The sequence below is a fragment of the Lingula anatina genome, chromosome 4, assembly GCF_051362555.1.
Source record: "Lingula anatina isolate TDL-2025a chromosome 4, LinAna3.0, whole genome shotgun sequence".
In the NCBI taxonomy this organism is placed as follows: domain Eukaryota; kingdom Metazoa; phylum Brachiopoda; class Lingulata; order Lingulida; family Lingulidae; genus Lingula; species Lingula anatina.
The window spans coordinates 15,413,378-15,428,868 of NC_141770.1; the positions used below are offsets into that span (position 1 = coordinate 15,413,378).

The 15,491-nt window shown below is 35.4% G+C and overlaps 1 protein-coding gene across 3 annotated transcripts in view; it reads left to right on the top strand.

Moving 5' to 3' along the window:
- Positions 1 to 1,455: 1,455 nt before the first annotated feature.
- LOC106153443 (H(+)/Cl(-) exchange transporter 7-like) overlaps positions 1,456 to 15,491 on the top strand; it is a 36,006-nt gene continuing 21,970 nt past the window's right edge. Inside the window, exons 1-2 of one of the 3 annotated variants that reach the window (XR_015333808.1) lie at positions 1,456 to 1,624; positions 15,221 to 15,391. Coding sequence is in view for 2 of the 3 variants with exons in the window: in XM_087010692.1 (XP_086866818.1) it covers positions 1,532 to 1,624; positions 15,221 to 15,391 (264 nt within the window). In the remaining variant the exon portion in view is untranslated. Of the gene's footprint in view, positions 1,625 to 14,644; positions 14,835 to 15,220; positions 15,392 to 15,491 lie in introns of those variants that run through there. The other 2 variants (XM_087010692.1, XM_087010693.1) reach the window with 2 other exon arrangements.

A 15,491-nucleotide genomic window follows, 5' to 3' on the forward strand; every position in this document is an offset into this window, starting at 1 on the left:
TTAAATAGGGGGTTAAATGTCTAACATCATTGCAAATTTTGGCCCCTAAAAATTTAATTTAATTCCCTTTAACTAAAAAGGCTGTTCAAACATATAATGACTTGTAATTGGACCCCCCCCATCTCAAACAATGCCAGGTCTCAATTTTTAAACTTTCTAACTGATCTCTACTGTGGGATTGCTGCATTTGGTTTGTGTTTATCATTTTTGAAAAGTTATAGTAAATAAAGAGGGAACCTCACCCTTATTAGTTTAGGACCTCACTCAGCTAACAGATGAATGCTCAAAGAACACTTAGGGAACGTACGTCAGGTTTATGTCACCATGTACAGTATTGTTGCTATTTAATTCCTTCCCCAAAGTAATGAACACTAGAATGTGGTGGTGTATTCAGTTTATTAGTTTAAGCTTTTCATCACATGTCGGTTTTTTTTTTTTTTTGGGGGGTACGTACCGACACTGCGACAGACCAAAAATTCTAAAATCCGCACCGTGCCAACCGCTGTCGACCGCTGCTTGCTATCTGGGCAAATAAAACCGACACATCATAACATTGTGGGAACGTAGATGTGTTCATTAAAGTTGTGCAAATTAAAGTGATGCAAAATTTGAGAACCTTGTTTCATGTTTCCCCCTCTAAAACTAGCAAAAGACGTATAATTTAATTTCATTTAAAGGATCTTGCTGGCAACCATTCTCGGGTCAAATGATAACAGTTGCAGTGTAGAACGTTAGAATAACGTTTTCTGAACGTTTGTTGATGTTCTAACTACTTTTACTTTTATGTCACACCTAGCAGAAAGAGGAGAGTATGAGTATCCCAGGGGCGGATCCAGGATTATTATATAGGATGCGAAGCCAAACACACCCACCCCCCACCCCCCAAGTTTTTTTTTTTTTTTTTCGAATGTATTTCTTAAAATGAAATTCACTAGTTAAGCATAAACACACACAAAAAAAAATGTAAATAAATAAATAAAAAAAGGTTATTGTAAAACGCAATTTAATCATTTTTAATCAAAGTTTGTTCAATATTAATATATAGGCCTATTTCATCATTCCCGGAAGAAATGAACCCTAGAACATGGTGTTTTCAGTTTAATAGTTTATTTAATCTTTTCATCACATGTCGATGATTTCGGGCACATATACCGACAGTCCGAAGGATCTTAAATCTGCACGTCCCTGGTTGCCGATTAGCCCCACCTCCTATTTGAATTAGGCGGTTTCCCATGAGTTTGTCTCTAATACTTCCACACCCATTTACTTTTTTTTTGTTTTACTAAGGACGGTTGTTTGAGCACCTCGCCTATATTTAAGCCTGTATTGTCTAGCATTCCCGATAATACACAAATACGACTGTCTATTATATGGCCAGTACATGACTCACTTGTTTTTGCATTTTTCCACAGCAAGAAACACGCGTTATAGCTCACCAATGGAAATAAACGATCTAAAAATAGACCCAAGTAGGACTTTTTGGGTCATCGTTCTCAGCGGTGCGATCATTAAGTCATTGTACTTTTCGAGAATGCTCGGCGACGACGAGAAAACCAAAATGAAAGAAGACAATTCAGAGGATAAAAAAGAGACCCAAACACCCAGAAAAGGGGGCAAAGTTAAGGTGAGCATACATGAATGAGAGAAATTTATCCATGTGAATGAATGAAATGAACGGTGATATCGTCTGACAGTGATCTGAGAGTGGGTGTTTCAGAAAAGAACACTACCAGTTATTTTGTCAGCACCGAGACCGTATCATTTGGCCGCTGATATAATTGAATAAAAAACTAGACTCTCTCTCTCTCTCTCTCTCTCTCTCGTCACAAATTTTGACTGGGAAATCAGCACTTTTTAAAAACGTTTCCCAGTGATATACATTGTATCCTTATATAAAACATTCTTTTTGCTGATATATCACATAGTAGATATAAAAATCGTCAATTAGGAGTACTAACACATGAATGTCTAGCAAACAGTTTTATAATCATTGTGAAAGGAAACCCTCAGAGTGCAATTACTCATGTACAGTTTTTTTTTCATTGTGATTTCAGATATTATAGCGAGTTTTTTAAGTCTTACTCTTCAGCAGTTCTAGCTAAAAGATCAATAATAATTTGTAGTATTGAGCATGGTTCAAAATGCAATCAATGAAGGAAAGGCAGATCTATACATGATGTTTTGATTAGCAAAAGGTACTAAAACAGAAAAGAGTCCATAGCATTATTAACAATGGAATAAGACCAGCTACATGTAATACAAACGTGTGTCAGTCTCTCCCCCCCCTGATCAGTCCCTAACAGTTTGCTGCATGAAAAGTAAATTGTGTCTTGCTGTTGCATGTCCACGTACTAGCTCTTTCTTGTAAACAAGCCAATTGTTGTTTGACCTTCTAAAATGTCCTTTAATTTTTCATCAAAGGCATATTGTTGTTAACTTTTATTGATCGATTATACTACATGGTATCAAATTGTGTTTATATACCTGTTAAGTATTTAGTGTTATAGTGCTAGTGGCACATCACACCATATGTTACGTCTGTATGAATTATATTGGGGTAGTATTGTGAATATTATTGATATTATGGCATATTTCAAAGTTGATGTGAGGTCAACTTTAATAAACGCAGTTCATGTATTTATTTACATTTCACAGTCACATGATTCTGAGAAGGGTAGATTAAGTGTAAAATGTCAGTATTTTCTTTTTAACCTGAAATTGACATAATTTTTTCAATTTAAATCTGTTTTATGCTAGTATTTTTGATCACCTAAAATATTAAAAATTTATTTCCACTGTTGTTTTGTGAAATGATAAAGATCATATTAGAAGTCCGTTTGTACAGGTAGAACTGTATGTGGGAAAATAGTTTGAACAGGATAAGAATATGGCCTTTCTTTGTAGAAGCAGTCATCAGGAAATTAGACCATTATTTTCATATATTTTCACAGCACATGCATATTATTGCTTAGCAGTTGAACAATAGCTAGGTTAAGGCAGACATTTAGTATTTGCCCTATCCAGTACAGAATTTCTCTGGATGGTATTTACTGCATTTACTGTAAATGATCTAGACCCCCCTCCCAGCCAACAAATGTTTGTTTTATCGTTTTCCAACCTGTGGCTTATACTGAGCTGATCTCCCATCATAGAATATAACTCTTTCACTTTATAAATTTTTGTTATGTTTTATTATTATTATTGTTATTATATTTTTTCAACATGTCGGACTATCCCCAGGGGCGGATTTAGGCCGTCTTCTGGGTCTTCCAGAAGACGGTCAGATTTTCAAGTTTACATTGACGGGTATCCAATTTTTAATGTTGGAAGACGGTCAAAATTGGAGGATGAATCAACAAAGATAATTTGGAAGACTGTCAGTATATAGCTCTGGATCCGCCCCTGATCCCCATCTCCCTCTGAATGAAAATCAATCACCAGGTCATTGCTCATATGATTCTCTGTCAGTTGAAACAATCTTGTGGTATTTTAGGACATAATGTGGTTGGCCATGTGATGGAAGTCCTGAGCACTGCTGTAATTGAAAGCTATATATGAAACACTACAAGATAATACTTCTGGTCTAAAATGTATATATAGCCATTTTGCCTAGTGGAATCCCTTGAGATGATATAAGTTAGAAACCCAAGATGTGAGGTCTTGATAAAGGTAAAAACATATACTGCTATGTTTTTTTTTATCTGCATAGCTATGAGAATGAATAAACATCACAGTACTTTAAATTCTTGGATTTAGGGAGGGATGGATTGGGTCTCGCCCCCTCCCCCCCTTTAGCTTTGGAGGTACACTTCTTCAAGTTCTCTCTCTCTCCAACAACTGTGTCATAAGTGAAATGAGTTTAAATGAAGCAGTTTTTATATCAATGTATCCTACATATGAAAGCACTATTATGTACTTGTTGAGCCCCCCCTCCTCCCCCCCAAAAAAGAAAAAAAAAACATATGTGCCTTTCCCTCTCCAGGATTCACCAGTAACTGTACCACCACTTGGGAGTGCAGCCTAATGTTTTGTTAAATTCACACATACTAGTAAGTAAATGCTTGCGAAAATCCATTTTCTTGATAACTTGAGTTCTTATCCAAATTTCCCCATGCCCATTGCATTTGTCAGGGTATATTACACTGAGTATTGATTTATTCCTTCCTGAAAAAGAAAAAGCTTTTTACTTTCAAATTTCGTGGTAAAAAGACACTCATAAAACAGCCTGTGATCTGACAGATGGTAAAGGATCTTATTTTCTAATTTCGGAAAATTCTAGTATATATTCATTTATTGAGTGATTCCACGTTTGATATGTTGTAGACGAAGCCCGCTTTGATTTAAAATACATGTATTCAACCAATTGTAACTCAGTATCTTGATAATGCTCACAGTCAGCAAAATTTATTTTCCCAAAATTAAAAAAAAGCCCTTTCATGTTTTTCTTAGGAGGTAATCACCAAAGCTACTTAAGTCACTTTTTGATGATTAAAGCTAAGATAGATTGATGTCACTTTAATGACAAGGATATTTTTAACGACAAATAAATGTTGTGGATGTAAAGAAAATTGAAGAATCTGAACTCAGATCTTCAGATAAATACTGGGTAATCAGTTAACAACTATATATGTATAAAAAACAGAATATAGCAAAATATTACAATAAATGCAAAAAAAGGATCAAAGTCATTACTGGCTGCGTGACAACAGAAAGACTGGAACTATGATGCCAAGTCTCAGGAGAGACAAACTATTGTTACACTTCAGGATAGAAGAATTGTTTTCTGCACCGTGGGCGAGACAGCTGAAACCGTTGCTACTTGTCATTAGCAACAATACTATTGGAAATACTCCTAGAAGGTGTACAAAATTAATTTTCTTTTTCATGGCATTTCTCAGTTTTCCTATGATGTTATTTGCAATGTAAAAACAAGTTTTGTTTTCCAAAACACCCCCCCCCCCCCCAAAAAAAAAAAAAGGGAAAATTGGATCAGCACTTACGGCTCATTCTGAATAAAACTTTCATTCTACATAGGTCATATGATTATGTGGGGACTCTTGCTGACTGCAGTCAGATTATCAGATTAGAGGGATAATAACTCTTCGTTTTGGCCAAAAAATGAATTTTCCTTTAGTAAAGAACAATTTTTCCATACTTACCAATGGTGAATGAATCCTTTTATTACATTCAAAGTTGTTCCCTGGTTTTTTTCTAAAAAGTTTGGTTTTTTGTTATAATCTCTTAAGAGATTATAACAGAGTATAGCCATCAATGGAGATCACGTGGTCTAAAGACAAGCTCAGATATCAGAATAATAGCTGTAACTGCCGTTTTTGTGGTACAACAGAATATGTTATATTTCTATGAGATGTTCACAATGTTTTTTATTGTGAAATATAGATCTCATACTAAGAGTTATTATCCCTTTAACATGCCTCCTGGCAGTGAGTAGAATACAGAAAAGCTGGTGATTTTATGTGTATGCTGGGAACAAAAGGAAGCGTGTTAATCTGTTAATCTGATTGCATTCAACAAGAGGTCCCTGCGGAGTTGGATCTGTCTATGTAGAACAATAGTTTCACTGGGATTGAACCCTTAGAAAATCACTCCACATCATCACAACATCTTATTCAAGGCAATTTTAAGGGTTGCGTACAGTGAGAGTTTAGTAATAAACTGTAAACTTTTCAGTCTCTTAGGGACCATTCCCACAGTTATTTGGATCGATCTATCTCCCTGGGGAGTCTCACGAAATTGCTATCAAGCATACTGGCCTAAATGTCTGTCACCCCCAGTAAAGCTGTTAGGGGGTAATTATCTTTACCCCTAGGGATGGGAACCCAGTCTTACTCATCTACCCCTAGAGCTTTCAGTCTGAACTTAAATCTGCACTACCTAAAGAGTGTTATGTATTTATTATTGTAATTTGTGCATCAACATATATCAATATTTTCACAGAGTACAAGGCTTTGTCCTGCAGGGTAATAATTGTAGAACTGAAAGTTAAGTACGTCAGACAGTCAGGCGCTTGAAAGGGTATTATGTAGGGGATGAAGGGCAAACTTGTCCTATTAAGTAGAAAATTGGAAATTTGTGGAACATTAAGCAATTGATAGGAGGCTGCATTAGGAAGCCAAATCTAGCTAGAGCGCAAATTTTAAAGCAAAGATTCTAAGAGTGCGTGAGATCTTGAAGACAGCTTTTGTGGCTCTGGTACAGATTTCCCGTTTATCCAATATGAAGAAATTAGAGGTAAGACCAGTCAAATGTCAAGTATTTGTATGTCTTACAGCTAGGATAAATGTGTATTCTGATAGATGAATATAGATAAATATATCCAGTGAAAGCTTTGACCAGTGAAATGTGTATTTTACGGTGAAATGATTTGCTTTGACGTACTGGCCTCCTAATACATGTTCTGTTCACGTTATACTTGATGATATTTGATCAGAATGTCATGAGCATTGTTTTGGTAATTTTTTATAGGTTTCACTTTGCACTGCTCAAAGAATATACAAAATACAATGCATAAACAAAACAATACCAGATTTTTTTAAGCCTGACCAGTTGGACAAAGAACTGTTTCACAGCAATATAGCCTTTAATGCAGATTCCATGTTGCACTTAATTTAGAAAAGTCCCTATAGTGCTGCTGATTTCATTAACTTTAATACCATGGGCATTTTTCGATTCTTCAAAGCCTGTTCAGGCGTAAGATGACATTGTTCTTTCTGACATGGAGGAAACAACCACTATTCAGGGAATTGGATCATTTCCCCTAAGTTCAGATATTCTTACGTTGTTTTACTGTGATTACTTCAGAGATGAATAAAGTAATACAGTTGATTAAAAGGAGCAAAGGATTATAAGAATATTTTTTCTATTTAACAGCTTGCTAGCCCTTTAGGCATTAGTTAAATGATATGTAGTGTGTGGGTTTTAATGCCCCAAAGGAATTCAATTTTGTATTTGTTTCACTGTTACAGTATTTGAATGGCAATAATTAAGGCAGAATAAAAATCAAAAGTTTTCCAAGAAAGACCAAAATTTAGTGAAATAAAATAATTACCTTTCATTATTTCTTAACACTTATTTACATACTTCAGGCTGTTTTCAAAATTGTGAATAGGTAAGTAAAAATTGTATTTAAGAAAAGGGGATATTTTATGGTGAGTTCCATCTCCAAAATTAAATTGCATTCGGGCTAATGCATGTACTAGTAAGTTCATAATTTTTTAGCCACTGGTGAAGTTCATGCATGACAGCAAAGATTACTCATTGAGAGTCCCAATTTATAGATCTAAATTTCATTATTACATTACAATTGGAAACTCAATATCCCTCAGTGATAAAGGGCTGTAATTTTCAGGAAAATGAAATTTGTCGACTATTGGATAAGCTTGTGAGGCTTATGTATTATTTGAAATCAAAGACAAATCAGTTATGAGAGGACTGTTTGTGGAAGCTGCATATTTAGGTATTACTCAATATCTGACACTGCAAGGTGTTTGAATGGTTGAAATGTCTGTTGGAGCTCTAGGCCATTGTGGGTGCACATGGTCCTGTTCACTTGAGATATGTCTGCATGGGTTCTGAACTGGTGAAGAGATATGCCTGTATTGATCTGTATTAGTTCCGAGTTATTCAGGTGATCAACAGTTTATCAGATTACATTATGTTGATTGAGTAACCAGTCTCGACTAATTCAAACAGCCTTCTTGATCCATGCTGAGCAAATGCTGTGAACCTAGTGGATTAACTGCATGCAAGGGAATCAAGGTTTTCTGTGAAGAATTTTTACTAGTTTTAGAATTGGATCAGATTGTCTAACTCAGAGCTGACTTGATAAATCGTATATGAACAGAGTTACAGAATTATCCCGCCGCAGGTATCTCCGTTTGGTGAATATATAAATACTCATGCACCATGCACAAGCAATTCTTTGCACTCAGGCATAGGCAGTAGAGGTCTAATATTGGCATATCACAAAATAGCTTGCCGTTTTAAGATACGGTTACAAGGCCACAGGTGTGTGTTGACGCAGGGCTTGTTAAATGAAATTCAATATAATAAATTGTTTTTATAAATTGCAGACATGAGCTTTTTCAGCGGAAACGTGGAATTTCGCGTTTTTTAATTCAATTCTGATGGTTCCTGAGATTCATCAAGATCTGCAATATAATGTATGTTCAGAGGGGTTTTTTTTTAAACCTTGGCTCATGTCTGAAATTGTGTTTATTATTTATTGTACCACCAGCGTTAGCGCTGGCGGTACACATGGTTTCGGTCCCGTCCGGATCGTTCCGCCGGCTCCGCCGGCTCCGCCGGCTCCGCCGGCTCCGTTGGCTCCGCCGGACGGCTACCGTTACCGCTTCTCCTCCTAGACGGTAAGGGCCCCCGTACTCATCTCATGGATTTAGGTCACCTATAATCTCAACTCGTTCCACGTAAAATTTGGGCTTTGTCGGTATTGGGGTCTGGGTGTGGCACTCATTGCAATGCACCCTTGTCTAAAAATGGCAAAATTAAATGCTAATTATCTACCCTACGGAAGGAGTTATGGGAAAAATTTCTATAGACGGCTTTCCAAAAGTCATATGTGTAGATTTCAAATATACCCTTGGATTTGACCTTTGACCTCTACTTCAAGGTCAAATGGGCCAAAATTTTCAAAAAAATGAAATTTTTTACGAAAAAAAATTTTTTTGCCCTGTTATTCAGACACCACACAGACTTAACCAATAATATTATTGGAAAGTGTTACCCTTCAGGTCATCTTTCATCTCCATGAATTTGGGGTCAATCGGTGCATTTTCATGGGAGAAGCGGCCATAAGATACCGAAACTGAAAACTGTCTCTAATTCGGGAACCGTTAATGCTAGAGACCCATTCTTTTTTGCATTTTGTAGAGCATGTAAAGCCCAACACTGGAGGTGGTCTCGGTTTTTTTGTATTCCATACGGTTTTCGAGTTACGCTGTATCAAAAAGTACATATCGGTGGTAAAAGCAAAATGTGCAGTACGGTAATGGATAATAAATTTTGAACTCTGGAAAAATAAAACATAAGGCTTGGCAAAGCAGACAACTTGTGTTCAAAAATGACATTATTTCATCAAATTTGAACTTCTGAAACTTCAGAGCACCTCCTATTTCAAGAATTTTGACCAAAATGACATTTTCTTTATTTTAATTAATTTTTTCTGTACGAAATTTAAGGCACATTATGGTAACTCCAAAATTATAACATCTAGTCCCTTATATCTCCAAAACTGGCAGAGATAGGTCCATAGTTACTATTGAAGTTGAATAGGAAGTCATATACTGGCAATCTTACTATGACCTTGAAATTGACCTTTGACCTACTTTTCACCATGAACTGAACTTTGCAAATTTTTCTTCCCTTTTATCTCCAAAACTGGCAGAGATAGGTCCATAGTTACTATTGAACTTGAATAGGAAGTCATATACTGGCAATCTAAATGTGACCTTAAAATTGACCTTTGACCTACTTTACACCATGAACTGAATTTTGCAAATTTTGCTTTCCTTTTATCTCCAAAACTGGCTGAGATAGGTCCGTAGTTACTATTGAACTTGAATAGGAAGTCATATACTGGCAATCTATATGTGACATTAAAATTGACCTTTGACCTACTTTTCACCATGAACTGAACTTTGCAAAATTTGCTTCCCTTTTATCTCCAAAACTGGCAGAGATAGGTCCATAGTTACTATTGAACTTGAATAGGAAGTCATATACTGGCAATCTAAATGTGACCTTAAAATTGACCTTTGACCTACTTTTCACCATGAACTGAACTTTGCAAATTTTTCTTCCCTTTTATCTCCAAAACTGGCAGAGATAGGTCCATAGTTACTATTGAAGTTGAATAGGAAGTCATATACTGGCAATCTAAATGTGACCTTAAAATTGACCTTTGGCCTATTTTACACCATGAACTGAATTTTGCAAATTTTGCTTTCCTTTTATCTCCAAAACTGGCTGAGATAGGTCCGTAGTTACTATTGAACTTGAATAGGAAGTCCTATACTGGCAATCTAAATGTGACCTTAAAATTGACCTTTGACCTACTTTTCACCATAAACTGAACTTTGCAAATTTTGCTTCCCTTTTATCTCCAAAACTGGCAGAGATAGGTCCATAGTTACTATTGAAGTTGAATAGGAAGTCATATACTGGCAATCTAAATGTGACCTTAAAATTGACCTTTGGCCTATTTTACACCATGAACTGAATTTTGCAAATTTTGCTTTCCTTTTATCTCCAAAACTGGCTGAGATAGGTCCGTAGTTACTATTGAACTTGAATAGGAAGTCCTATACTGGCAATCTAAATGTGACCTTAAAATTGACCTTTGACCTACTTTTCACCATAAACTGAACTTTGCAAATTTTGCTTCCCTTTTATCTCCAAAACTGGCAGAGATAGGTCCATAGTTACTATTGAAGTTGAATAGGAAGTCATATACTGGCAATCTAAATGTGACCTTGAAATTGACCTTTGACCTACTTTTCACCATGAACTGAACTTTGCAAACTTTTCTTCCCTTTTATCTCCAAAACTGGCTGAGATAGGTCCATAGTTACTATTGAACTTGAAAAGGAAGTCATATACTGGCAATCTAAATGTGACCTTAAAATTGACCTTTTACCTACTTTACACCATGAACTGAATTTTGCAAATTTTGCTTCCCTTTTATCTCCAAAACTGGCCGAGATAGGTCCATAGTTACTATTGAACTTGAATAGAAAGTCATATACTGGCAATCTAAATGTGACCTTAAAATTGACCTTTGACCTACTTTTCACCATGAACTGAATTTTGCAAATTTTGCTTCCCTTTTATCTCCAAAACTGGCTGAGATAGGTCCATAGTTACTATTGAAGTTGAATAGGAAGTCCTATACTGGCAATCTAAATGTGACCTTGAAATTGACCTTTGACCTACTTTTCACCATGAACTGAATTTTGCAAATTTCTTTCTCTTTTAACTTCAAACTTGACAGAGATAGGTCCATAGTTACTCTTGAACTTGAATAGGAAGTCATATACTGGCAATTTACTGTGACCTTGAAATTGACCCTTGACCTACCTTACGAAGAACTTAAATTTGATTGTACCATATATATTTTTTGCAATAGTTTAAAAATTCTTGTTGATTGCATTTTTACAGCTTGTCAAGCACAAAACTGGTGGCTGTGTCCCTTATTTTGTGTATGTGGGGGTCTATACGAATGCGTTTGCTCCAGCTGGTGGTACAATATTTGGAGGCGGTATCGCCTCTCTGATCCTCTAGTTAATAAATTGTTTTTAGCCACTATAGTACTTGATTTTCAATTTTACACTTACGGTGGCTGTCAGCATGGGTACTTAAGGAATTCTTTGTTTAATGGTCATTCTGGCAATGCATACACATCCATTTACAGCCATATTTCTTTTAAAATATTAGATTATGCTATTATAAAAATGTTCCCCATTGACTTCTGTAATACTTCAGCTGTTTTGGCTATGAAAAGAAAAGCATGGAATTAGTCATGTAGCATTAAGTTTTTTTTATTTCAAGGTTTAAGGTGATTAATATTAGTATTAGACCCCATTCCCATAGATTAGATCGATCTACTTTAGATCTACCTAACTCCCTGGGGGTTCACGCTAAATAGCTGTCAGCCGAGCGGGCACGAAAGTTAATTACCCCCTTAAAGCTTGTAGTAGGTGGGATGGACATTTAAGCCGGATTCTCTGACAGTAATCTAGTGAGACTCCCCACGGGGATAGATCGATCTAAAAGCTCTGGGAATATGCCCTTACTCTCCTATATATTCACAATAACTTGTTGTTATTATGTCAATATTTTACTAGCTGTTTAGAGATAAATAAAACCAATTATGGCATGATATGTTCATGCCTCAGTTGTCATCTCTTGTCAATTACTAACATTATTTGACTTCAAAATTGCAAAAAATTTCCAGCTGTCTCTCCCCTCCACACACACACTTCAGCACAGAATTTCAAAATTTATATAAAAAAATACAAGAAATGAAGATTTTCTACATTATAAATGACATTCAGTGTATAAGTCCAAATCAATCAAAGTGAAATAATATTTAACAAAAAGCTCTGGGAGAAAAGGACAAAGTCTTTTGAGTAAACCTTATACTTTTAGTGGAGGTTTTCCATCAATTTATAAAGTGAACCTTGAAATTCATACAAAAGTCATAATTTCTAAAGTGACAGAGTTAAAAGGGCAACTGGTTGCTTTAAGTGGTCTCATTGTTTGCACATTCATACCTGAGTTGTTTGATTAAGAGACTTATTAAGTTTCTGTGTTGCCAGTTTATCTTATTGGTACACACTGCCAGGTAAAATGTCATTTAATTTGTTGCCTTAACGTCAAATGTGAATTGTCTGAAATTTAAATACCGGTAGGCATAGAAGACTTCTTTCACATTTTTGCCATATTAATTGTTCAATGAAATATCATTCTCAGGTGTTCCTCAAGTAAGGATTTAAATCGAAGATCAAGTTCTGAAATTTTCAGAAAATTTGGAAACAAATCTGTAATTCAAAGTTATGTAGTATGAAGAATCTTCTATTTATTCCCCTTACTTTTACTAGTATTAGGACACTTAACATTAGATAGATAGTAAATTTTCTGATAATTTATCCTCTCTCATTTGAAAATTCAATATTTCCAAGCTTGAATCCATTATACAATAATGTGTATTTAATGGATCCAAGCTCCAAATTATGTTATCTTCAGATGTTGAGAAATGTGGTCCCCTTTACTGCATTAAGTGCATTGATTCTCAACTGTAGCAATCAATTCTCTAACTCAAAAAGTCATAACTGTTACAAATACTGTCACTGCTTTAAAATATTGCATATGTGTTATTTTTATTCCACCTGGATTAATAATGGTACACAAATGTTATTAGAATACTAGAAGTTTGTCAGTGATAATTAAACATGTAATACTATATGATTACTGATTGAGATTAATTTTCCCTTTTTTTTATCTCTCTCTCTCTCACACACACACACACACACATGCACACACATGTACACACATACATACATACACACACATGCATGCACACACACATACACACACATATACACACACACACATATACACACACACACATGCCCATTACTAATTAACTTAAATTACGTAATTACCTATTTCATTTCTGGTAATCAATGAATTACCTTGTTGTAGCTCTGCCCAATGAATTGGACCATGGTCATCAGAAACAATTAATGATGCTTGGACATCATTGAATACTCCTGGCACAACACGATGGCTAACTGGGGACTTTGATTCGCATGATAATATTACGAAATAATTTCTCAAGGCAGGGAAGATTGAGAAATTACCTGCTGAGGATGAAATTTGCTCTTGATTTTTTTATGATGGAAAGGTAGAGACTTAGAAGGGATAAAAGTGCACTTATCATTGTTCCTTACTTTTCAATCAGTAACACCTATTTGTATTGATTTGGAAATGAATAAAGTTTCTTTTTTTTAAAGTATTTGTGTTTATTATTTACTAAACTTAGGTCTTCGTTTGAATCAAGACTATTTTAGTGTTTTTCTTAAATTCTCTCTTTTTAGAGCACTGATACAGCCATTTCATGATTAGGCCTCAAAAGCAGGCAGAAATCGAGTTATTGGGGAAGTTTTAGCTCATGGGAAAATGAACATGTAATGGGGCTTTGGTACAAAGATCTGTTGAATTATTGATACAGAATGTTCAGGGGAATTGGAAAAAAATCAGCAGAGTAAATGGCTGAAGATGAAGTTTGCAGGCTGTGAATTTAATGTGTGCTTCTTTGATCACATCTTGATTTGAAATCTGAAGAATATTTTTCTGATCAAATATTTGGTAACAGTTCAGAGATGATGTATGAGGATTGTGACAAGTATCTATATTTGAAAACTACTGTTTGTGAAAACTGCCCTTTGGAGACAATCTGTGGCAAGTACAGCCACTTGGAAGAAACCGTCAGTGAGAATCCTAATGCTACTGACAGTGACAGTGTAAGGTTGCACAGTACTCAAACTCAGATCTGGGTAGAAAGATTGATAATATATAGTTATTCTAATATTAATAGTGAGTGCACAATTTTTCTTTAAGCAGTTAATGGTGATTCAAAATCGAGCACAAAGATGAAGTGGCACAGTCAGGCCTAGTGTAGTTTTCGATTATCACTGTTTACCTGAATTCATTTCAGTTGAAATGTGTTGTGCTTTTGCTAATTTGTTGCAGACTTGTTTAGGCACAAAGTATATTGTGTAAGATGTGACATTCTTACATATTTGGTTCTCTCTGTACACTTAGCATAGAGATGTGTAAAATAATGTTTAGCGTGTGTCAAATGCTTGATAAAGAGATCTTTGATTTGATATTTATTTTGATAAGACATTTATAATGTTAAGCATGCATGGGTATGCTTTTTTTAAAAGAGATATAACTTTGTGAAAATTTTGCCAGACTAAGCACGTTGTTTCCAAAAAGTTCACGGAAATCTTTTCTTGCAAATAAAGAAAAAAAAACTTTGCAAGGTTTCAAAAACTAGTACTGGCCAAGCATGTAAATAGTTAAAGTTCTATTGACCTACGATCTTAGGTTGCAGCAGTACCACAGTGCTTTATTTATGATTCTTTTGGGTACAATCAAAGTGGCAAGGTTCAGTGATTAATTGGCCGCCTTATCCTTCGGCACACTAAGGCTTGCTTTCACCTCTCCCAGTCTTTAGATCCACTATCAGGATGGCAGGGCCCACAGGCACAGCCATGGAACCACACATGGTGTGTTTTATTTTGTCTGCAAGCTTGAGTTTTGACTGCAATTTAAAATACAAAAGAGCAAGGTTTTAAAGTGGGTTGATGATGGAAAGATAGTGGTAGGAAGGAAGGAAGGATGGAGTGAATAATGGGGGAGAAACTGAAATATCGAATATGCTGTAGTTTATGAGAGAGAGAGAGAGAGAGAGAGAGAGAGATGATCTGATGCTAGTATAACTTTGATTAATTTTTTACAGTATTATTGACTTTGATTTCTTTAAAGTAAAGAGCCACAATATGTGTTTAAAGTTATATTTTCAAAATTCATAGTAATTGTGATTAGAACTCACACTTCATAATATTAACTTAAAACTTTATTTTACGTGTAATGTTACATTTTAATCTTTCAGTTCACTGTAACACCAGTTCACTTAGAGGATGTAGCAGGCCCATCAGATAGGCCCCAAAACGGGGAGATTAACCAAGTCTGTACGTCCGATAACACAGAGGATGAGGCCTCCTGCGACAATGAATCTCTAACACAGAACAGTATCACTAGAATACTGTCTTCAAAATTCAAGGTATGATAACAGCACACACATTTTTAACACCACACTTTTAGTCCTCTATATTTATTTTTCAATGTTGACCTTTTTATAGCTACAGTTACTGTAAATAGTG